The following is a 24007-nucleotide window of genomic DNA, read 5'->3' as shown; positions in this document are numbered from 1 at the left end:
TGTAAACTAGACCCAGTCTGTTGGCAGGACTATTAGATTTTTAGGCCCTGCTGTGCTAAATTTGGGACGGTACAGTCATTAGGAGAATATACAGAGGGCTGAAATCAGAAGAATGTCTTTAGATATCCAGAACTTTAATGTACACAACTGAGTTAAAATTAAGTCATTAGAAAGGACATAGTAAACCCATTTGACTTAGACCATCAGCAGGTGAAAAAATGACGTGTCCTTTTTTCTTTATCATTCTCAAATTCATAAAACCTTTAAAAAAATTCACTGATGAGGTCAAGGATGATCTAGTCATGTATTTTTTCCCACATCTTGAAACCCAGGCAGGAAATTTTTGTGCTGAAGGCTTTAGGAAGCTTGCCGAGCTGCTGTGAGCTGAAAAAGTCTAGCAGCTGCTAATTATTTTGTTTCCCATTTGGCTCGGTGGATTTTATTTTTGAAAATGTCAGTCTCACTTATTCATAGTAGGTGCTGGACTTCAGGTCTCTGCAAATGTTATTCTATTGGTTAAGTTGATTTGTCAATCTTTAGTTCCTAAAATAAATCAGCATGTTTTGAGCTAGTAACTGAAAAGACACCGAAGATCATATTTGTGGTCTAGAGTTCTACATACATTGTGAGTTTTATTTCTCTCTTTGGCTCTGCTTAGTCAGGAGTCTACGTAGTGTGTCAGATAATAAGAGAATTTATATTTTTACTTATCTTCCTGTGCAGGCGGTTCATGGTTGGAACCCTTTCGGGGAGGTCCACCCTAGTTTGAGTGTGTGGGGTGCCGTTTCGCCCACAGCTTTGGCGTGGAGGTATCGCTATCAAGAAATCTTACTCCCTTGGGGCGCCTGGGTGGCTCAGTCGGTTAAGCAGCCGACTTCGGCTCAGGTCATGATCTCACGGTCCGTGAATTCAAGCCCCGCGTCAGGCTCTGTGCTGACAGCTCAGAGCCTGGAGCCTGTTTCGGATTCTGTGTCTCCCTCTCTCTGACCCTCCCCTGTTCATGCTCTGTCTCTCCCTGTCTCAAAAATAAATAAAACGTTAAAAAAAAAATGAAAAAAAAAAAAAGAAAGAAATCTTACTCCCAAGTCTGTACCTCATTCCCTGTCTCGGGAACTTATGCGTTACTCAATAGATACCAGGTCTGATGAGGTATAGTAAGATTGAGTCATTTTTTCATCTTGGGCTGAGTCTTTATACAGTGATACTTCAAATATGGTGTGCGTGTGAACCGTTGGTTAGCTGCATATAGAAAGGAAGAGTAAGCAGGCAGAAGCTTACAGTACCTTGACGGAATAGTTGCATACCTGTCGAATTTAATAATACAAAATTTGAGATTACGTTGTGCATGTCTTTTTAAATTCATTTTTCTGGAGATTCATTTTTGTGTTTTATAAAAGTATTTGCACTTCCATGGCTGGAGGGTCAAAAGCAAACGTAACTGGCCTTCCCCAGTTTGAGATGGTTTGAGAGACCCTGCTTTAACATATAATTTCACAAGGCTAGCGGTTGTGGCGAAGGAAAGATCTGAGTTGTCACGTGATTCCACTGTACTCTTAGTAAGGTCGAGATTTCTGCACGGTTGCTTGGACAATGGCAGAAGTTACATTTGCGCTTCTGATTTTGTGGAGGTGAAGATGCCATTGAATTTTAAGGCTTTTTAAAAAAATGTTTATTTATTTAGAGAGAGAGAGATAGAGAACACGCATGTGTGCATGCTTGAGGGAGAGGGAGAGAGAGAATCCCTGACACGGGGCTCAGTCTCACAACTGTGAGATCATGACCTGAGCTGAAGTCAAGAATCGGCTGCCTAACTGACTGAGCCACCCAGGCGCCCAGAGTTTTGGGGCCTTTAAAGAATAAGCTGCTGCCAGATTGTCTAGGTTTGTTTGGGCAAATTCAGTTTTTGTTTTTGTTTTTGTTTTTGTTTTTTTTAGTGTTAATTTATTTTGAGAGAGAGAGAGAACAAGAGCCAGGGAGGGGCAGAGAGGGGGGGAGAGAGAGAGAGAGAGAGAGAGGGAATCTCAAGCAGGCTCTGCACTGTCAGTGCAGAGCCCAACATGGGGCTCAATCTCTTGAACCTTGAGACCACGACCCAAGCTGAAATTAAGAGTTGGACGCTCAACCGACTGAGCCACCGAGGTGCCCCACAAATTCAGTTTCTTATTTCATGATCCATTCGTTCGTTTTCATTCTTTATTAACGAAATGAAAATGAAATTAAAACATGTTTTGAAGGGAAAATGAACAGGCTCATTGATTTGACTCAGGATTGAAGAAAAGGGAAGAATCAAGTATGACCTAAGTTCCAAAGTTCTGTTATCTTGGAGAACTGAGAGGAAAGGTGGTATTAGAAGAACACAGTAGTGCTGCTGTTAGTTATTATATTGATTGTGTTGAAGTTATTGTTGAAATCGTGAGTTATGATAATACCTTCATTAGGAAGTTGAATTCTTTAGTCAGCAAATATACAGTGAAATAACAAAGGATCATATGAGCAAAAGTGTTTTGATATGTTTCTTTTTTAAAAATTATTTTTAAGATTTATTTTTATTTTTGAAAGAGAGCGAGCGAGCACGCATGTGTGAGGGAGGGGCAGAGAGAGAGGGAGACAGAGGATCCGAAGTGGGCTCGCAGCTCAGGGCAAAGAACACGATGCGAGGCTTGAACTCACGAACGGCGAGATCATGACCTGAGCCGAACGAAGTTGGATGCTAAAGTCCTGTGTTTTGATGTGTTTCTGAAGTTAGAAGAGATAGTAAGAAAAATAACTAGAAAAAGCAACAGAAAACTTTGTGAAATAATAGATAAAGTCTTTAAAAAGCAAAGGAAGAAGGGAAGAGTATCACAAAGGAAGAGGTTATCAGAATTTAGGTCTCCCCGCAGCTTAAGGTCTTTAACTGAATTTCATTATGGTCAGGGAACATATTCTAATAAGTTTCAATTCTTTGAGATTTGAGACTTGTTTTAAACAAGACTTATGGTCTGTCATGGTGAATGTGCCATGTGTGCTTTAAAAGAATGTATATTTTGCAGATGTATAGTGTTCTGTAAAATGTAAATTAAAGCAGGGTGGTTAAGAGCGTTTTTCAGCTCCTCTCTGCACTGATGTTTTGTTTAGTGGTTCTATCAATTGCCAAGAGTGGGAGTTGTTAAAATCGCCAGCTATTATTTATGGATTTGTCTGTTTTTCCCTTCAGTTTTGCCAATTTTTGCTTTACGTATTTTGAAGCTCTGTTATTAATACATCTGTGTACGTTACATTTTCCTGATGTAACAGGAAAATTTCCTTGAGTCGTTGTGAAATGTCCTTTATTATTGGTGATGCTTTTTCTCTTGATAACTACTTTATTTGGAATTAATATAGACAGGCCAGCTTTCTTGTGTTTTCTTTCAGTTTCTTTTCTTTCTTTTTGACATGCCAGCTTTCTTATGCTTATGGTTTTCCATCTTTTGATTTCAACCTGTCTACGTCTTATATTTAAAGTTTGTCTCTTTTAGACCACATATACTTGAGTCTTGAATTTTAATCCCCAAATCCTCTGCCTCTTAACTGGAGCATTCAGTTCACTGGCATTTAAAATAATTATTGGTACAGTTGAATTTAGGCCTACCATTGTACTATTTCTGTTGGTCTTAATCTGTTTTTTGTTCTTCTTTCTTTCATCCTTGCCTTCTCTTGAGGTAACTGAATCCCTTTTAGAATTTCATTTTAATTTTTCTGTTGACCTTTAAATGTTCTTTGTAGTGTTTCCTTTTTTTAATTAAATTTTTTTATTAAAAAATTTTAAAATATTTTTATTTTTGAGAGAGAGAGAGACAGAGAGAGAGCGCGCGCAAGTAGGGGAGGGACAGAGAGAGAGGGAGACACAGAATCGGAAGCAGGCTCCGGGCTCCGAGCTGTCAGCACAGAGCCTGACACGGGGCTCGAACCCACAAACTGTGAGATCATGACCTGAGCTGAAGTCGGACCCTTACCTGACCGAGCCACCCAGGTGCCCCTGTAGTGTTTATTTCTTAGAGCTTGTTTTGGTAGCACAGTATATGCATCCTTAACTTTTCCCATTAAAGTTAACATTGTACTCTTTTATGTAAAATGTAAGAACTTGAAATCATACAGGTCTGTTCTCTCTTTTTTATTCTATAGTTGACATATAAATATATTTACATAGGTAAAAAAAAAAAAAACCTGTATTAGAGTCTTTAACTTTTCTTTCAAACAGTCTTATTTGTATTACAGAAGTGAAGAGGGAAAAATAGTCTTTTGTATTCATTCAACTATTTACCATGTCTGTTGTTTTTCCTTGTGTCCTGAAGGTTCAGCTTTCCATTTGGCGGTCTCACTTCTGTCACCTGCAGAATTCCCTTTAGCTCAGGGCTCGTCAGTCTGTAGTAGCTCATGGGCCAGTTCTGGCCCACCGTCAGTTTTTGTAAATAAAGCTTTCCTGGAACACTTCTGTGTTTTTTTTTTTTTTTTTTTTCCTGTATTTTGTATGCCAGCTTTTGCATTATAATGGCAGAATTGAATAGCTATGATGGAACCCCCAAAGCCTAAAGTATTCATTATTTGGCCCATTTTAGAAAGTTTGCCCACCCATGCTTTCACATGCCTTCTACCACAGGTCTGGTGGTGACCAATTAATTTCAGTATCTGAAAATTGGTTGTTTACCTTTATTAAAAAAATCGAGATATAATTGACATACGATGTTTTGTTAGTTTCAGGTATATAGCATAACACTTTAATATTTGTATATATTGTGAAATAATCACCCCAGTATGTCTAATTAACATCCATCACCACACATAGTTACAAATTTTGTCTTGTGATTACACCTTGTAAGATCTACTTTCTTAGCACCTTTCAGATATACATATAGTGCTATTAACTGTAGTCATCATGCTGTACATTGTATCCCTCGGACTCCCTTATCTTATAACTGGAAACTTGTACCTTTTGGTCCCCTTCACCCATTTTGCCCACCTCTCATCCACTGCATCTGACAACCACCAGTCTGTTCTCTATATTTATGGGTGTGTTTTTTTTTTTAATTTCAGTTTTTTAAAGGTTCCACATATAAATGCGTTCATACAGCATTTGTTTTTCTCTACCATTTCACTTAGCATAATGCCCTGAAAGTCTGTGTTGTCATAAATGGCAAGATTTCCTTTTTTTAAATGGCTGAATAATATTCCATTGTGTATATATACTCCCATTTTCTTCCTTTTTTTAAAAAATATTTTTAGGGGTGCCTGGGTGGCGCAGTCGGTTAAGCGTCCGACTTCAGCCAGGTCACGATCTCGCGGTCCGTGAGTTCGAGCCCCGCGTCGGGCTCTGGGCTGATGGCTCGGAGCCTGGAGCCTGTTTCCGATTCTGTGTCTCCCTCTCTCTCTGCCCCTCCCCCGTTCATGCTCTGTCTCTCTCTGTCCCAAAAAAAATAAATAAACGTTGAAAAAAAATTTAAAAAAAATATTTTTAATGTGTATTTGTTTTTGAGAGAGAGAGAGCGAGCGCAAATGGGGGAGGGGCAGAGAGAGAGGGAGACACAGAATCCAAAGCAGGCTCCAGGCTCTGAGCTGTCAACACAGAACCCAATGCAGGGCTCGAACTCCTGAGGCATGAGATCATGACCTGAGCCAGAGTTGGTCGCTTAACTGACTGAGCCGCCCAGGCACCCCTATGCCCCATTTTCCTTATCCATTCATCCTTTGTTGGACACTTAGATTATTCCTGTGTCTTGGCTGTTGTGAATAATGCTGCAATAAATATGGGAGTGCAGATAATCTCATTGATACTCTGTTTTCATTTCCTCTGGATAAATACCTAGAAGTGGAATGGCTGAATCATATGACAGTTCTATTTTTAATTTTTTGAGGAACCTTCATAGTGTTTTCCATACTGACTGCACCCATTTATGTTCTCATCAGTAGTGAACGAGTGTGCACTTTTCTCCATAACCTTGAAACCACTTGTTACCTTTTGTTTTTTGAGGTGATATTCCATTGTGGTTTTGATTTGTATTTCTCTGCTGAGTCGTGATATTTTTATGTACCTGTTAGTCGTTTGTATGTCTTTGGAAAAATGTCAATTCAGATCCTCTGCCCATTTTTAAATCATTTTGTTGTGGTTGTTATGGACTTGTATGAGCTCTTCATATATTTTGGATGTTAACCCCTTATCAGATACCATGCTTTGCAAATATTTTCTTTCATCCACCAGGATACCTTTCATTTTTTAATTTAATTTATTTTATTTTATTTATCTTATTTTATTTTAGTTATTTTTGCTGTGCAGAAGCTTTTCAGTTTGATGTCACCCCACTTGCTAGCTTTTGCTTTTCTTCCCTGTACTTTGGCGTCATATACAAAAGATCATTGCCAAGATCAAGGTCAGGGAACTTTTTCCCTATTTTTTTTTTTTTTTTTTTAGGAGGTCGACAGCTTCATTATGTGTAAGTCTTTAATCCATTTTGAGCTAATTTTTGTGAGTGGTGTAAGATAGGGCACCAGTTTCATTTTTCTGAATGTGATTATACAGTTTTCCTAACATCATATATTGAAAAGACTATCCTTTCTGTATTGAGTGCTGTTTTATGTATGTATATATTTTTGAGAGAGAGAGCAAGCAAGGGAGAGAGAGAGCGCACATGTGCATGAGCAGGGGAGGGGCAGAGAGAGAGGGGGAGAGAGAATTCTAAGCAGGCTCCAGCACTGTCAGTGAGGAGCCCCATGCGGGGCTTGATCTCATGACCTGTGAGATTATGACCTGGGCTGAAATCAAGAGTTGGACACTTAACCGACTGAGCCACCCAGACAGCCCCTCCATTGAGTTTTCTTGGCTCCTTTGTCAAATATTAGTTGATTGTATATGTGGGGTTTTATATCGGGGCTCTCTATTTTGTTCCATTTGTGTGTGTGTGTATTTTATGCCAGTGCCATACTGTTTTGATTAATAAAGCTTTGTAGTTTAGTTAAACCAGGAAATGTGTTTGTTCTTCTTCCAGCTTTGTTCTTCTTTGGTTCTTCTCAGGATTCCTTTGGTTACTCAGGGTCTTTTATGGTTCCATACAAAGTTTAGGATTGTTTTTTCTACTTCTGTGAAAAATGGAATTTTGGAATTCCATTGGAATTTTGATAGGGATCGATCTCTAATTTACATATGCTGAGCTAACTCTCTTAATGTGTTTGTTTAGCATAATTACTAGGAATATAATTTGCTTGCAAAAATAAATTTAAAAATTTCATATTTTGGTACAGTTGACTTGGAACTGTCATTACAGGATTTGTGTGTGGGGGGGTGGGTGTGTGTATGTGGAGGGGAGGCATTTGACAGGCCGCCTTTACCATCTTGGTGAAGGTAGCTTTCTTGAGAGCTTGTCTGTTTCTGTCCCTAAGCCTGAGCATAGTCTTTGCTTAGAAATACTGGTTCATTCAACGAACAGTTTATTTTTATAAATAGAGTTGAACAGTGTAGGGGTTAGGGGAGCTGACCCCCTGTGCTGTCGGAAATCCATGTATGTCTTTGGACTCCCCCAAAACTTAATTATGAATAGCATACTGTTGACTAGAAGCCTTACTGATAAACAGACGATTAACACATATTTTGTATGTCATGTATCTTATGCTGTATTCTTACAATAAAGTAAGCTAGAAAAAAAATTTTTAAGAAAATCGTAAGGAATAAAAATGCATTTCCAGGGGCGCCTGGGTGGCGCAGTCGGTTAAGCGTCCGACTTCAGCCAGGTCACGATCTCGCGGCCCGTGAGTTCGAGCCCCGCGTCGGGCTCTGGGCTGATGGCTCAGAGCCTGGAGCCTGTTTCCGATTCTGTGTCTCCCTCTCTCTCTGCCCCTCCCCCGTTCATGCTCTGTCTCTCTCTGTCCCAAAAATAAATAAACGTTGAAAAAAAAAATTAAAAAAAAATGCATTTCCAGTACTGTACTATAATTATCAAAAAAAAATCTGCAGAAGAGTGAACCTGCACAGTTCAAATCCGTATTAAGGGTCCAGTATATTTAGGATTCCTTTGCTCTTTTCATAAGTATTCTTCTAAGTAGAAAAACTACAGAAGAAAACGAGGGAATTTGCCAGAATGTCACAAAACTTTTTTGATAATTGTTCAGGCAATGTCCTTTGTGCATTTGCAGGTTGATGAGAGGGGAAAGGGTGACTGACTGAGAAACTCTAGAGATACTTGGAGAAACATTCTTCCGTAGCATCCCAAGTACTAGGTGGCTAACGGATGAGAAGTTCACTGGGTGTGCCCAGAAGCAGGGCTGTGAGAAAGGATCTGATGGGCTTAACTGTAAACACGTCCAGTGTTTCGAGGCCCGTCCGGTTCAATGATTGTAAATGTGTGGTTAAGCCAGTAAGTAAGCAAGCGAGGAATAAGAAATACGCTTTTGATGTGGGACAGGTGCTCAGGAAAGAGATGAGGATTTGTGATATAGTCTTCGCTTAACCTGAGAATAGAGGAGGAGAGAGGGCGCAGGAGTAGTGCAGGGGTCTAAGAATATCACATAAAGAAATTACACGGTTTTCTCACGTGTTTGTCTAACTCAGAACTTTTTGGAGAAATCGACCGAAAGAGAAACTCGCCAAGAATATGCCCTGGCCATGATCCAGTGCAAAGTTCTGAAACAGTTGGAGAACTTGGAGCAGCAGAAGTACGACGATGAAGATATCAGTGAAGATATAAAATTTCTTTTGGAAAAACTTGGTGAGAGTGTCCAAGACCTTAGGTATGTTATTTCAAAAAATTCTCACAGGCTGGATATATTGGGCCTCGTTGGACTTTCCTAGTATTTTCAGAAAGTCTAAATTTGTTACTAACTATAAACTCAAAAGATTTCACTGAAACATTATGTCTTCTGTTAAGAATTGGGGATATGGGGGGTGGGGGACAACTGGCTCATCACCATGGTAACAGTTGGTTAGAGCTTTGTGTTACGTCTTCTCTTTTGGGGAGATTCCCACCCTTCTCTTGTCTGAAATCTGACTTACTCCCACAGGATGTTGGTGTCACTCTGGAACCCCTTAAGAATCTCCCCCTGGTTTAGAATCTTTTTAAACAGTACTCGTTAATTTTTGAAGGATGTTTGGCCGTAAACGGAAAGAGTATTTTTTTCCCTGCTTTTTTGAAGTTCCTATTGTGTTCTTTATTTTTGATATTAAAAATTACACAAATGATGTACGATGCAGTAAGAGAAAAAAGAATCCTTACATAGTTCTAGAAGGGACTCCATACCTCTTCCACCTAGTCATCCCCGCCCCCACTTTTGTGTTTGCTTCCAGAAAAACCTTCCTAGCCCTGCTCCCCTGACACATGTGTGCATGCACACACACAAACGCATATACAAATGGGGTTCTGCATATTCTTCTGGAACTGTTCATTTTTGTTTAATAATGTATTGATCTTTCCCATTAACATATATATCCTTTGTTTTTAAACTACCGATACATTTCTAAAAGGGAATTACTGTGTAGAAGTAGATCTTTCTGTGTAGGTGGTTTGGGTTTGGGAGCCAGGCTGAACCCAGTTTGAATTGTCTGGCCACTTTGTCCACACTTGGCCTTGACAAGCTTCTTGACTTTGTAAAGCCTCAGTTTTCCTTTTGGTAAAATAGCAATAAAAATTCTAACCTGGTAGGATTTGTTGTGAGGTTTCAACTATCCAGCAAATGCCTTCGGTGTAGTATGTGTTCCAGAAATGTATTTACCAGATAATTCAGTGCAGCTCTTAATCCCAAGGCCCAAGTGCTGCTGTAGAGATGGGATGTGTCACCGAGACCAGTGGTCTATCATGGGCGTTGTAGAGGGAGGCAAATGAGTTTTGTCTTTCTGTAATTTCAGATGTGAGTAACTGGATTGTAATAAACTAGCCTGGCCAGCAGTAGACTTGAAGTTTTTACAAATTTTATTAAGTTCATTTTTATAAATCTGTTATCAGTTCTTCTGTAATAATGATTTGAGATCTCTTAAAAATGAACAAGATTAGTGATACTTAGCTTTCTAAATTATTTAATCCATGTTAGCCAATTATTATTATGTATTGATTCTTCATGTTGAGTTTGGTAATTTGAAAAATCCTGCTCTTCACATTAAAGCCAGTCAGGTGATGGGTATAGGTAAAAGAGCTTTGTCTCTGTTTTTGCTGTTAAAGGTTTAGGCTATTCATGTTAAACAGCATTAGTTTACTTCTTACTCCGATTGGCCTTACATTAAAGTAAATTAGTACTTTATTTAATAGAACACTCTATTCAACTTAACCAGTAAAATTCTGGTTATATTGAATTACCAGTCAGTATTTAAATGGCTAAATCTTTTTCAACTTTTCACTTGGAAGGATGTCCAGCCATGTCCTTTTAAGTTTTCACTTTTCACTTAGAAGGATGCCCAGCCAACCATTGGCTGATAACACTAAACACTTTTTATAGAATGAAGCTTTGAATAATTAAGTTACTTGATACATAGTGAATGATTTTTTTAATTGCATTGCAGTGCAGTTTGTTTTATGCAGAGGTTTTTGTTTTTAATTTATAATGTTAACTTAGTGAATTACCTTTACAGTGTTTGTAATCACATTGTGCAATATTATACCCGTGTGTGTATTTTTCATTGCATAATACACTATAGTGGTTTATGACATTTATAGTATTGGAATATGCTATTTAAGTAACATACTTTTATATAGATTCACATTAACGCATCTAGTGGTCTGGCAAATACAGTATTTTAAGTGGTGCGGTGGAAACTCTGCTAGATTATCAGACATTATACTGATTATACTTTATTTATTAGGACAAAGATTTTGAAAGCAAATGCTCCTTTCAGTAAACCTCATTTTGAGCACTCCAATTTGTCAGGAGTATTGGACCTTAGGACCTTGAATAAATTTCACATGGTTTATTAAAGATTATTTAAGCTGTTTAAACTTCGTTTAGTGGTAGTTTGTTAGTATACAAAGGATGGTCAGTCTTTGCAGTTAAATCATCAGTGAAGAATTTTTGTTTTTCTTCTCTTGAGGTATGATTAACATGGTAAAAATGTCTTGCTTAATTTTGGAGCAACTCTTAGATTTTTCTTAACTTTGAGATCCTTAAAATTTTTTTGTAGCTCATTTGATGAATATAGCTCAGAGCTTAAATCTGGAAGACTGGAGTGGAGTCCTGTGCACAAATCTGAGAAATTTTGGAGAGAAAATGCTGTGAGATTAAATGAGAAGAATTATGAGCTCTTAAAGTAAGTTTTAAATTTCACTTCACACTCTTAATACCTGTTGTTCCACCTCCTTGCCAATGTATTTTTGTCACTAGTGATAATAAATTTTTAAAAATAATAAAAAATTTTAGTTATTTCATGATTTTAATTTGTATTTTCTTCCTTCCTTATGTGGTTGAATACCTTGTCATCTGCTTATCAGTCATTTGGATATCTATTTTTCCAGAATTGGTTGTTCAGGCATTTAAAAAAAATTTTTTAATAGGAGATCTGTATGTATTCTGAACAAGAGGTCTTATATCTGTTCATCTCAACTGTTTTCTTCTACTCTTTCACATACCATTTCACTCTTTGGTTTTAGTGTGGCTCCATTGATTAATTTTTTCCTTTATGGCTAGTATTTTTTTTTAGTGTCCTGGTTAAGAAGTTTTTCCCCATATGGGGTCATGAAGATGTATTTCCAGGTCATCTGCTGGAAGATTTACTGTTTGAACCTTTCACAACTAGATCTCTATTCCATCTAGAATTGGTTTTGGGTAAGGTACAAAGTAGGGGTCAAGATACAGTTATTTTCATTATGTAGATGTCTAATTGAACCAACACCATTTTTAATAAAAATTTTTTAAATGTTTATTTTTGAGAGAGAGAGAGAGAGAGAGCGAGAGCGAGCGAGCACAAGTGGGGGAGGGGCAGAGAGAGGGGGAGACACGGAATCTGAAGCAGGCTCCGGGCCCTGAGCTGTCAGCACAGAGCCCAACTTGGGGCTCGAACCCACGACGCTCGCATCATGACCTGAGCTGAAATCAAGAGTCAGATGCTCAACATACTAAGGCACCCAGGTGCCCCATTTTTTGGGTTATCTTGTTACTTACTTGATAGAGTCCTTGGAAGCACATTTAAAAATTTTGATAAAGTCCAGTTTATTTTTTTTTTTGTTTCTCATGCTCTTGGTGTCCTACTGAAGAATCCATTGCCAAAACCAAGGTTTTGAAGATTTACTCCTCTGTATTCTGTAATATTTTTATAGTTTTAGCACGTACATTTAAGTCTTAAAAAAAAATTTTTTTTATGTTTATTTTTGAGAGAGGGAGAGAGACAGAGTGTGAGTGGGGGAGGGGCAGAGAGAGAGGGAGACACAGAATCCGAAGCAGGCTCCAGGCTCCGAGCTGTCAGCACAGAGCCCAACGCGGGGCTCGAACTCACAAACCGTGAGATCATGACCTCAGCCGAGGTCGGATGCTTAACTGACTGAGCCACCCAGGCGCCCCACATCTGAGTCTTTGATCCTTTCGAATTTTATTGTACATGATGTGAGGTAAGGGTCCAACTTCATTCTTTTGCATGTAGCTATCCAGTTATCCCAGTAACATTTGTTGAAAAGACTATTTTTCCCCATTGCATTGTCATGGTATCCCTTATTGAAATTCAGTTGACCTGTGGACACATGGGTTTATTTTTGGACGTTCGGTTTTGTTCTGTTGATCTACATGACTGTTCTGATACCAGTATCCTACTGTCTTGATTACTTTTACTTTGTAGTGTGTTTTGAAATTCAGAAATGTGAGTCTTTTGCCTTCTTCTTTTTTTCTGTATCGTGTTTAATCAGTCTCCCATTGATGGATATTTAATACTATTGCCAGATTTTGCTGTTAGAAACAATGCAAGAATTCCTCTCTCTCCCCTACACACACACACACACACACACACACACACACACACACACACACATCATACTGTAACTTTTAAAATGAATAGATTTAAATTTTTAGAATGTTAGGTTTACAGAAAGATTGAGGGGAATGTACAGAGAGTTTTCATATATTCTCTCTTCCCCTATTATTAACATCTTGCATTAGTGTGGTACGTTTGTTACAACTGATGAACCAATATTTATACATTATTTTTAACTGAAGTCTGTAAGTTACATTAGGGCTCACTTTTTCTGTTGTCTAGTTCACTCTGTGTTATATGCTGTGTAGGTTTTGACTGATACCACATGTCCCCTATTACCGTGTTACCTAGAATAGTTTCACCGCCCTAAAAATTTCCCACGTTCCACCTACTCGCTCTGCTCTTCCTCCCTCTCCCTGAACCTCTGGCAACCACTGGTCTTATTTCTGTCCTGTAGTTTCTCCTTTTCCACAATGTCCTAGAGTTGGAATTAGATAGTATACAACCTTTTCAGACCGGCTTCTTTCCCTTAGCCACGCACATTGAGAGTTCCTTCATCTTTTTTTGTGGCTCGGTAGCTCATTGCTTTTTCTTCTTTCTTTTCTTTTTATTGCTGACTGTCCCATTGTACGGCTGTACCATGGTTTCTGCATCGAAGGACGTCTTGGTTGCTTCACGGTTTTGGCAATCACTGTAGATAAAGTTGCTCTAAAGGTCCACGTGCAGGATCTTATGTGGACGTAAGCTTTCAACTCACTGGGGTGAATCTGAAGGGAGTATGGATGGCATGGTAAGACTCAGGTTTGGTTTTATAAGAAAGTGCCAAACTGCCTTTCAGGGTGGCTGGACTTTTCGGCATCCCCGTGAGCGGTGAATCAGCGTACCTGTTGCTGTACGTCCTTGCCGGCGTCTGGTGGTGCCAGTGTTCAGGGTTTTGCCATTTTCACAACGAAGGTGGATAGTGTCATCTCCTTGTTTTCCAGTGATGCGTGATGTTGGTCATCTTTTCGTTTGCTTTTTCGCCAGCTGTTTTCTTTGGTGAGATGTCTGTTCAGGTCTTTTAACCATTTTTAAATTGAGTTGTTTTTATTATTGTTGAATTTTAAGAGTGCTTCACGTATGGCTCAGCCGTTTGTGCGTCTGACTTTGATTTAGGCTCAGGTTTTGATCTCACAGTTCGGTGGCGCTCGCTCTCTCTCTCTCTCTCTCTCTCTCAAAATAAATAAATAAAACTTTAAAGAAAAGTTCTCATTCCGATTGGTTGTCCCAGTTATGCTCTGTTTGTGGAATGAGTTGAGAAGTTTTCTTCCTATTTCTGTGCCCTTGAGCAATGTCAGTAACACGAGTCACCTGTTCCTTGAATGGTCTCCCCTCACGTTCGCTCCGAAGTAGATGAAGGAGGTCTCTCCCAGTGGATTGGATTCTGGGGGGGGTGCACCCCCCTCCCTTCACTGCAGAGGACACATGCGCCCCCTGGGGGCAATGAGTCCTCTCCCTGCAGGTCCTCGAGGAGGCAGAAATCTGCTCCAGCTCCCGGCAGAGGGGAGCCTTCTGTGTGTCTGGTTGGCTCCCGTTGTCACAAGCACTGTCGGGCTCCGGCAGTGGTGACACTCTGCCCGTGTGGTTGATGTGGAGAAAGTAGGAGGACGGCAAGGGAGCCGGGGGTGTGAATCTGGGCTGCCGTCTTCTCCGAAGACGTTCACTTGCTATTTTGCATTTAGTCTTACCTGTGAAGTTCAGGTTCAGGTCCTTCGTGAGACTTGGAGAGAGAGGGAGAGAGGGGATGTGTGTGCTCAGGGCGCATGTTCCGTCTTGATCGCAGCTTCGAGTAACTTCTTCTTACCGACGAAAGGATTACAGATGTTTAACTTTCAGGATATAGTTGTCAAGGATTCAGTGGTTGTCGTGTATTAACTCACCATTAACTCAGTGTAGTTGTCTGTCTTGAGAGAGCAGAGGAGGGAGTTCCTGGTATTTTAGGACTTGGGTGAGGTATGCATCGTGAATCTGAAAGTACCCTGTTACATATGTATAAAAGCTGAAACTGCAAACTTACGTGTGATTTATTATGTGTAGTGCATTGTGCATAATAGTAAGATCTGTAGAAAATACGACTATATTTATAAATGCCTGTTTTCAGGAGATACTTGCATTATACCTGTGCTCTGTTGTGCTGTATGGAACAGCTAGAAGTCAATCTCTCTTTGGATTACATGTATTTCAGAATTTTGACAAAACTTCTGGAGGTGTCCGATGACCCACAAGTCTTAGCTGTCGCTGCTCATGATGTTGGAGAATATGTGCGGCATTATCCACGAGGCAAACGGTAAGGGAAAAGCCATTAACTAGTGTTTCCTGCAACATTCAGCTTAAAATCCTAACTAATGTGCTTACCTTAAAGTAGACTAGTTTAGCAGAGTGCTAATGGAGTAAGGGAAATCAAGATGGCCATAATATGGGGCATCATGATAAACCTTGTTAAAAACGGGTAGTATAAAAGTATCCGTACAACTGTAATACTACTGTGTAGTGGCCAGCAGAGGTCACATTAGAAATTTTATGTTCAGGATTTTCTTTGGTTTTTATAATTGACATTTTTTTTTTACGTTTATTTATTATTGAGACACTGAGAGACACAGAGCGTGAGCAGGGGAGGGGTAGAGAGAGAGGGAGACACAGAATCCGAAGCAGGCTCCAGGCTCTGAGCTGTCAGCACAGAGCCCGACGTGGGGCTGGAACTCACGAACCGGGAGATCATGACCTGAGCCGAAGTCGGATGCTTAACCGACTGAGCCACCCAGGCGCCCCGCTGTGTATGATTTTAATTCAATAGCCATTGTGTGTCTGCTGGTTATTTTTCGACTACTACCAGTAGCTGCAGAGCTGATGAGACATTATTATTGAACTTGTCAGATTCACAGTGTTGAAGGAAATATAGCAGCCGTAAAGAAAAGTTATAATAGATGTTATAGAAGTATGTTTTCCAGAGTATTGAAAAGAGAGGAATTCACGTGGGAGGAGACAGATAAGGCTTTACAGAGGAGATGATGCTGGCTACATAATTTAAGATCACTTAGACACATTAACAAAGAAAAGACAGGCTTTTGGGGGGAATGTGAGAAATTAAGGTACCAACATTATATCAAGGGAGAAAACTTTAAACGATATACGAGGGCTGTTTGATGTTATGTGGAAAAGCGGAAATGCGTAGGCCTTGGTTTGAATTATTGCTCTTTTGCTTGCGAATTGGTTTCCTAATCTATAAAATTGGGGTGGTAGTCATATTTCTTTCTCATGAGGCTGATGTGAGGACTGAATGAGTTAACCCAGTACAGAGATGAATAGTGCCAGTAGGTACATGGTCAGTACTCATTAAGTGTTAGCTGCTTTCATTACTGTTATTGTTAGCATTTTACATTCGTCAAAGCTATCTATAATGAGACATAGAACAGTGCTTATCTTATTTATCACAAAACAGTGTCCTGTGGGCCCAGAACGTCTTAGAATGTGAGCAGAAATTGACAAGAGCCACAGATGCGATTGCATACCTTAACATTCCGCAATTACTTCCCAGCTTCCTCTTTTTCCTTGTAGTGCATAAATATTTAAATCTTCTTTCTAAAATAATTTTTTGAAGTTTATATGTTTTGAGAGAGACAGAGTGGGGGAGGGGCAGAGAACGAGGGGGAGAGAGAGAACCCCAAGCTCTTCTGGAGGGTAAATGAGAGAAGAATTAGGCGTGTGTGTGGAAACGCCTCAGGATATTGGTACTTACCCTAGGGAAAGTGGGACATTATTTAGTGTAGCTCCTGGAGTACTCGGCATTTGAACTGCAGAATGTTTTCCTTCTGACCCAGCAGACCCTTGTGACTGGTCTTGCATAGGACTTGATTTCAGGCGGACTTCAGAGGCAGACGGCATAGGTGTGGCGGATGCAGAAGTCTGTGTGGTAAAGCTCTCCGTTGCATTTTTCAGTTGTGTGATTGTATTCTTCGGCTCCAGGGTCGCTGCTTGGTTCCATTTATAAGTTCTGTTTCTTTATTGTCCTTTCATTCATGTGTTATTTTCCTAGTTTTGTTCTGTTGTCTGTGTTCTCTTTCATTTCATTAAGCTTCTGTAAGATGATTATTTTGATCCTTTGTCAGGCAAATTTTAGATATATCTTTCTATGGGATTAGAAACTGTTCGTTGCCTTTGGTAGTGTTAGACTTACCTAATTCCTTGTGGTCTGTGTAGCCTTGCATTGATGTCTGTGCATTTGAAGGAGCTAATACCTCTTCAGTCTTTAAAGACCATTTTCAGCAGTTAATGGCCTCTTCTCTGTCGTCTGGGTTAACGGATGGGATTACCTCTGGAATCCCATTCGTGCTGGGTCAGAGCGGGTTATGCGCGGCGATGGGTCTGCAGCGGGGTCCACGGTTGGCAGGTTGGTTGGTCTTCAGGTGTCTGGGACTGTCTCCAGTCCCTTGTTCAGTAGGGTAGTGCTGGGACAAGGTCCACTTCAGGCTCCGTGGCTGCGTCCGTAGTCAGCTGTCCTCTCACCAGGTGTGTGGATGGGTGCACCTCCTGCCAGGTCCCAGGAGGGGACCAGTCCCTGGTCACTGGTGGGTCCCTGGGTGGGCAGGGTAGGCCCGGGGCCGTGGCTGAGAGGGGCTAGAACCAAGCTCCAGGGCTATTTCTGGTTTCCTGGCTGCGACTGAAGTCTGCGTACTTCGCGTCGGAGGCACGGATGGGCATTCGTGCCACCAGGTCCCTCGGGTGGGTTGGACTACTCCCTGACTTTGGCTGGAGGAGCTGGGGCCGAGTTTAGGACCGTTTCAGGGTCTCCTGAGGCACAGAGGTGAGTGTCCCCCCACCAGGTCCCTATGTCGGCAGGACTGCTTGTGACTGCAGCTTGGAGGGACTCGAACCTAGTTTAGGACCCTTTCAGGATCTCGGGGGTGCAGGTGGGTTACTGCTCACGGACTGACTGGGAAGGGCTGGAGCTGAGTCTAGGCTTTTTCAGGATCTCTGGGAGCATTGTCAGACGTCTCCTGCTGGGTCCCTGAGACTGGCTGGCCTGCTGGTAGACTACTTCTGTGATAGGGATAAAGCCACCTATAGGACCCTTCAGAGTCTTTAGGGGTGCAGCCTGCAGTCTCCTGCTGGGTCTCTGTGCCAGCACGAATGTTTGGGGACTGGCCAGGATGGGCTGGAGACCAGTTACCGTGCCCTTTCAGAATTCGACAGAATCTGTTGGGTCCCAGCGGGTCCCAGACCTCAGCAGAGAGGGGCTGAAGCCTGTTGAAGAGCTATTTCAGATCCACACAAGTGGGACTGAGGTTTGCGTGCCTGTTAGCTGACGGACAGGTAGGTGTGACTCCTCCAGGGTCCCTTGGCGTATTTTGTTGGTGGCAGAACCAAAGCCAGTGGGACTGTAGCAGAATTTTCAGGGTACAGAGCTGTTTCTGGGCCTGTGGCTAGGACCACAGTCAGTGAGTGAGCTGCCTGGGTGTGAGCCTGCCTTCTCAGAATGTCTTTCCTGAGTTGGAGAGTGCACCAGATAGCATCCCGAAGTTCCCATGAAGGTGCTTTTTCCACGGTCGGATGCCAAATTATTGCTGTTGAAGAGGGGAGATGCATTTGAAGGATGTCTTTTATTCAGCCATCTTGCAGACGTCATTCCTATAGCCCATCTCTGCAAGTTTTACAGCAGTGCTCTTGTCCTTCTTGTCACTTGACCCTTCTAGACCAAAGCTTTGCGTGCATTTAGTCACTGACTGGAAAGTGGTGAAGTTAGCGCTGCTGGGCTGGGACACATGGATTTGGTAGCAGTGGAAAGGTAACAACCTTAGCACCTGCAAACAGAAAAATACCTCATTCCCCAGAGACACAGGGGAGGGAGAATTTTAATCTTTATTTTTCAGTGAATTTTCCCTAGAGCTTTCCTCCTGAAGATCTGTGAACCGTTGCACACTTTATGTTTAATTGACTGCTGCGTCTGTCATCTACCTCCAGGGAGCGCTGTCACGATTTGATGGCCATTCCCTTTAGCCTTATTGAGAAACCTATTGGAAACGAAAGGGATAATAAGAGGTTTTGCACCTCCCAAGCAAAATACCTGTCAGTAGCTCTTTATGTCTATCCCTCAGCCTCCCTCAGCCATTCCAAGGGGCAGATAAATGTCACCCATCTGCTACCAGAGATAAGTAGGTCAGTCTTTCCTAAAACCAGGAGTAGACTCAGCCATTTGACTTGAACTGAGACCCCTAAGGTTTATCATCCATCTGGGAAGCCACCCGAGGGCACCATCAACTTCTGCCTTCACCTGGTCCCCGCCTCACCACCACCGCCGATGAAGATCTCTTTGGGTGGCCCAACAGTTGTAAACACTTTCTTTGCAGAGGCCATGAGTATCAACTCCTGGTGTTATACTTCCTGTATGAAGGCCAGGCATTAACTTGCTTCCCTTCCCAAAACTTACACATTAGGGGTAGTCATAAGGAGCCTTTTATTTAAGGAAACGCTACCAGTTGATCCTGTGGTTCTTATATGAATGTGGAGATTTCTATTAAAAGGAGCTACCTTTGCTGATACAGTGGAGTTTCCCAAAAAGAAGTGATCAGTGATACCGTGTGCCTTAACACTGGAAGACACTCAAGTTACCTTCAACTCATTGGCCAAGTTAGGTGACAGAATTGCTCTAGACTTCCTTCTTGAGCCGAAGAAGAATCTGCACATTTTTTTTTTTTAATTTTTTTTCAACGTTTTTTATTTATTTTTGGGACAGAGAGAGACAGAGCATGAACGGGGGAGGGGCAGAGAGAGAGGGAGACACAGAATCGGAAACAGGCTCCAGGCTCTGAGCCATCAGTCCAGAGCCTGACGCGGGGCTCGAACTCACAGATCGTGAGATCGTGACCTGGCTGAAGTCGGACGCTTAACCGACTGCGCCACCCAGGCGCCCCTGAATCTGCACATTTTTAATGTATCCATTTGTACCTGGTTTAATGCCAAGTATAAAGGTCAATAGAGAAACTTAAGGGGAAAGCCATTGAATTTTAAGTAGACCTTGGTGCTTTATGGTATTTTTTCAGCTGGTTAGGCCTAGGACCTTGGGGCACATGGATAAGAACAGTAGTGCAAGGTTGGCTTTTTTCTGGTGCTATTTGATCTCTGCTTGCATCAGCCGGATTATTCACAGTGACCAGTGGAGTGACGTATTCAGGTAAACTTGCCAGAAAACAAGATGATGTACAAATGAGGGTATATGCGGGGAGATATTTATCTCACCTTTCTGCCCTTCTTGCATATTGGGGCGCTGAATGCCCTTTTCAAATAGATGCCTTCCTAGGAACAGAGGATGCTTACTGTCCATTATGAGAGTTGTGGGTTCCCTAAGTTCAAGGTTCCTCTTCTTTACACTGTGTGTGCAGGGCTCATTTAGCTCTCTTCAGGTTTTCTTACGGAAATTGTGGCTTGGGGAACCAGCACAAAGTGCTAATATTCTTACTGCTGCTGTTACCGTGAGTAACAAACTATCAGTCTCTGACCCAGGAGTCTCATGTCTTCTACCCGCATTTATGAAACTGTGGCAGCTTTACTTGCTTGCAAGTGGGATGAAAGCCAAGACCTTTCGTAGTTCTTAACACTGTGATATTAAGAACTATCTAACATTAATACCATTTAAAAATAGCCTATTATGAAAAAATTGAGGATCTTTAGATAAGATAAAGACAAATGTTACTCATATATATATACACACACATATGTATACATATATATACATATATACACATATATGTACATATACATATACACACACATATACACATATATATGTAGATATATATATGTGTGTGTGTGTGTGTGTGTGTGTATATATATATATATATATATATGTATATATATATAGCTAACAGCCAGGGTCCCTAGCCCATCTAAGATATGTTTTATGTGAAAAACAGATGATACATGGATCCTTCCTAGATATGTAACTGGGCTTATTTATAGTACTCTTGGAAAGGGAAGCTAAAAGGCAAATCTAGATATATCCTCATTCTAAAATCATAAAGGTGGTGAAAAACTTAAGAACTTAACCTTCTTACGGTAGCAAGTTGTTACCACCAGCTAGTGTTTCAAATGTGTCTTATGGATACACTGTTTTTACACAACATCTACTGCTGCTCCCAAGGCTGTTAGGCCTTCACATAATCCGTCGCTGCCATATCCCTGCTTTTCTCCCTTTCCTACTGTCTTCCTGGTGAGGGATTATCTCGCACCCCAGGCTTGACCTTCTTCAGGCTGCGTTATCGCTGGTGGTATCCACTGTATCCCTCCTCAGTGCTGAAACGCTACCTAAGAGTCTTTTTTTTTTGCCTGAAACTCCGGCACGCTACTGTTTTTCGCTGTCCTTCCAGTGGCTTTCATGGACCCATGGACTAGTATATATATTCTTTTTTGAAGCCCCTCACCAGTATATCTCAGAGTAACTTCATTTCTGTACGGTTTTCTGCTCCCTCTTCTTTGAGATATATTTTCAAAGTATTTTCTTCTTATCACATAGCTCCTGAAGACTCTCATTCTCTTTGAATCTGCTTGAAAAAATGTAGCATTCTCTCTCTGTGAAGTCATTCCCACATCTTCCCACATGGGAGTGTTTCTCAAACTTAATAAATAGTCAGTGGGTTAGCAGACCCATAATTTGAAACAAATATTTTAAAAATTAATCATTACTCAAAAAATCTAATTCACGTTTAAATTACTGGTAACTCTTTGGTGCCAGTTATAGACATTATTTTGTGTGTGATCTTTTTACTGAGGTATCGATAACAATGCTTGAATCATACACACTTTCTCTATGCACTTTCTTATTTTTTATTGCTACTAAATTTGAAAAACTGTTAACTCACTGCAGTAAGTTGGCAGGAATGGCTTCAACAGTTTAAAATTTTTTTTTTTTTTAACGTTTATTTATTTTTGAGACAGAGAGAGACAGAGCATGAACGGGGGGAGGGGCAGAGAGAGAGGGAGACACAGAATCAGAAACAGGCTCCAGGCTCTGAGCCATCAGCCCAGAGCCTGACGCGGGGCTCGAACTCACGGACCGTGAGATCGTGACCTGGCTGAAGTCGGACGCTTAACCAACTGCGCCACCCAGGCGCCCCAACAGTTTAAAGTCTCTTGAAGATAGTTCTGGGTATTCAGATCGTATGTGGATTCAGACTTCTCACTGAAGTCTGCTTTACTAGTTCGTGTACCAAGTTGACCGGCCCATCCCGTGTAAAAGCAGGGAAATGGAATGTTGCTATGTGTGAGACAGAGACAAAACAACTTTGTGGCTGCATTTGGCCATATAAAAGTATTTCTTTAAACTCCGTTGTAGCTTGTGGATGTGGTTTTTAACTGTAGTTCTCATTGTTTTCCTCCATGAATAAAATAAAAACACTAAGATTTGGAAAAAATTCAAACTTTCAGGGATGTGTCCATTTTTACCACAATGCGGTCACCCTGAAAAGTTACGTTGGTATCTCAGATTTGACGTTGATATTTTTATTCGTGTTTTTAACCTATTCAAGATGACGACTGCATTGCTAAGTGACTTAGAATAATGGAAAAGGATCTTTACTGGTGTCGTCGCTAAAAATACTGTCTTATGCGTCACATACTGAGGAAACCAATGGTGATCATTCCCTACTACGTAAGGAAAAATCATGCCCGCAAGGAAATTGAATAAGTTCTTTCCAAAATACAAAAGACGTGCTTCCGTTTAGAAAGGCAGTCTTAAGCGCCCCGTGTTTTTCTTCACTCAGTGGTTGTAACTTGATCAAATTCACACTTGTCTTTTTAACACTAACAAGATCAGTAGGCACGTTGTTGTTCCAAGGCAGTAGTCAAATCCCTTTCTCCACGGAGCAGTAACTCTCCCTGCTGCACATAACTAGTCCCCTGTCAGTGGTGAGCCCATGAACTTCGTGTCCCGATTATGCCCTCCAAAGATATCTTTGGAGTATCTCCTCCGTACGTGCACGGTACCCGTGCTAAGCTAATGGGCACCACAGACGTCAGCACAGAATTACACAGTGGTTAAGTGCACAGACTAAACTTGTCTGCTTAGGTTCAAGTCCCAGCTCTGCCACGTGATAACTCTGCAACTGTGGCATGTCATATAGCCTCCGTGTGCCTCAGTTTCCTTATCTGTAAATGCGAAGACCAAATGAGTACATATGTAGTGCACTTAGAACAGCACTCAGCACATAGTAATAAGTACTGTTTAGGTGTTTGATAAAGTAGTGAAATGGGTAATTTTGTCCAGTTGTTAAAAGCATCTGCTGTCCTGCATGATAGCAGTTTCAACTGACTCTTGAACAACACTGGTTTGAGTTGTGTGGGTCCACTTAAATGTATTTTATCTTACGATTTTCTTAACGTTTCCTTTTCTTTAACTTTGTTGTAAGAATACAGCATGTGATATAACATACAAAATATGTGCTCGTTGACTGTTATTAGTAAGACTTCCAGTCAGCCATAGCCTATGAGCAGTTACGTTATGGGGAATCAAAAGTGGTATGTTGATTTTTAACTGTGTGGGGCGTTGGGTGTGCAAACCTCCCCCGGCCCCGTGTTTCAAGGCTCAGCTGTACTCTTCTCCACTGTATGTTTTTGACATCATGTGATTCTAAACATTACAAAGAAAGGAAATGTGGCTTTCTCTAAGAACAGGATGTTCTTTGTGGTGGACTTTTTTCCTTTGGCGGGTTTCTTAGGAATGATTTGTACCCTTCATCACACAGCAGGAATGTCAGAACGTTGTCTCATTTTGAACTTTGTCCCTTTCTCCATCTCACACAGTAAAGTCAATCAGTTGACAAGGTTTCATATCGGAAATGTTTTGGAGGCGACAGGTGAATGTACTGCTGGTCCAGTGATAAGTATTTCGGTACTAAATACCCTATTTCCTGCCCGTCATTTTCTTTCATCACACTCAGATTTGTCTTTCCAAGCACATTTACAGACGATATTCAAAATGGGGTCCTGTTCGCTGTTGTTTTACATATTTGTTGTTATTTTCACGACTCCTTTTTGTCGTCTAAAGAAACCCTTTTGATTCAATAGCTTGTTTTTGTAAATTTGGGTGCAGAGCAC

General features: G+C 41.0%; 1 protein-coding gene across 2 annotated transcripts in view; it reads left to right on the top strand.

Moving 5' to 3' along the window:
* Nucleotides 1-24007, top strand: part of ATP6V1H (ATPase H+ transporting V1 subunit H) — a 113593-nt gene that overhangs the window by 51857 nt on the left and 37729 nt on the right. For both annotated transcript variants that reach the window (XM_047073925.1, XM_047073924.1), the window contains 3 exons: nucleotides 8555-8733; nucleotides 11108-11233; nucleotides 15108-15209. In XM_047073925.1, coding sequence (XP_046929881.1) covers nucleotides 8555-8733; nucleotides 11108-11233; nucleotides 15108-15209 — 407 coding nt within the window. The remainder of the gene's footprint in view (nucleotides 1-8554; nucleotides 8734-11107; nucleotides 11234-15107; nucleotides 15210-24007) is intronic.

The sequence above is a fragment of the Lynx rufus genome, unplaced genomic scaffold, assembly GCF_022079265.1.
Source record: "Lynx rufus isolate CCGP_SWC_20201006 ecotype Redwood Valley unplaced genomic scaffold, mLynRuf1.p SCAF_12, whole genome shotgun sequence".
Lineage (NCBI taxonomy): Eukaryota > Metazoa > Chordata > Mammalia > Carnivora > Felidae > Lynx > Lynx rufus.
Note: the sequence above shows the minus strand (reverse complement) of the source record. Positions and strands in the feature narration are given on the sequence as shown.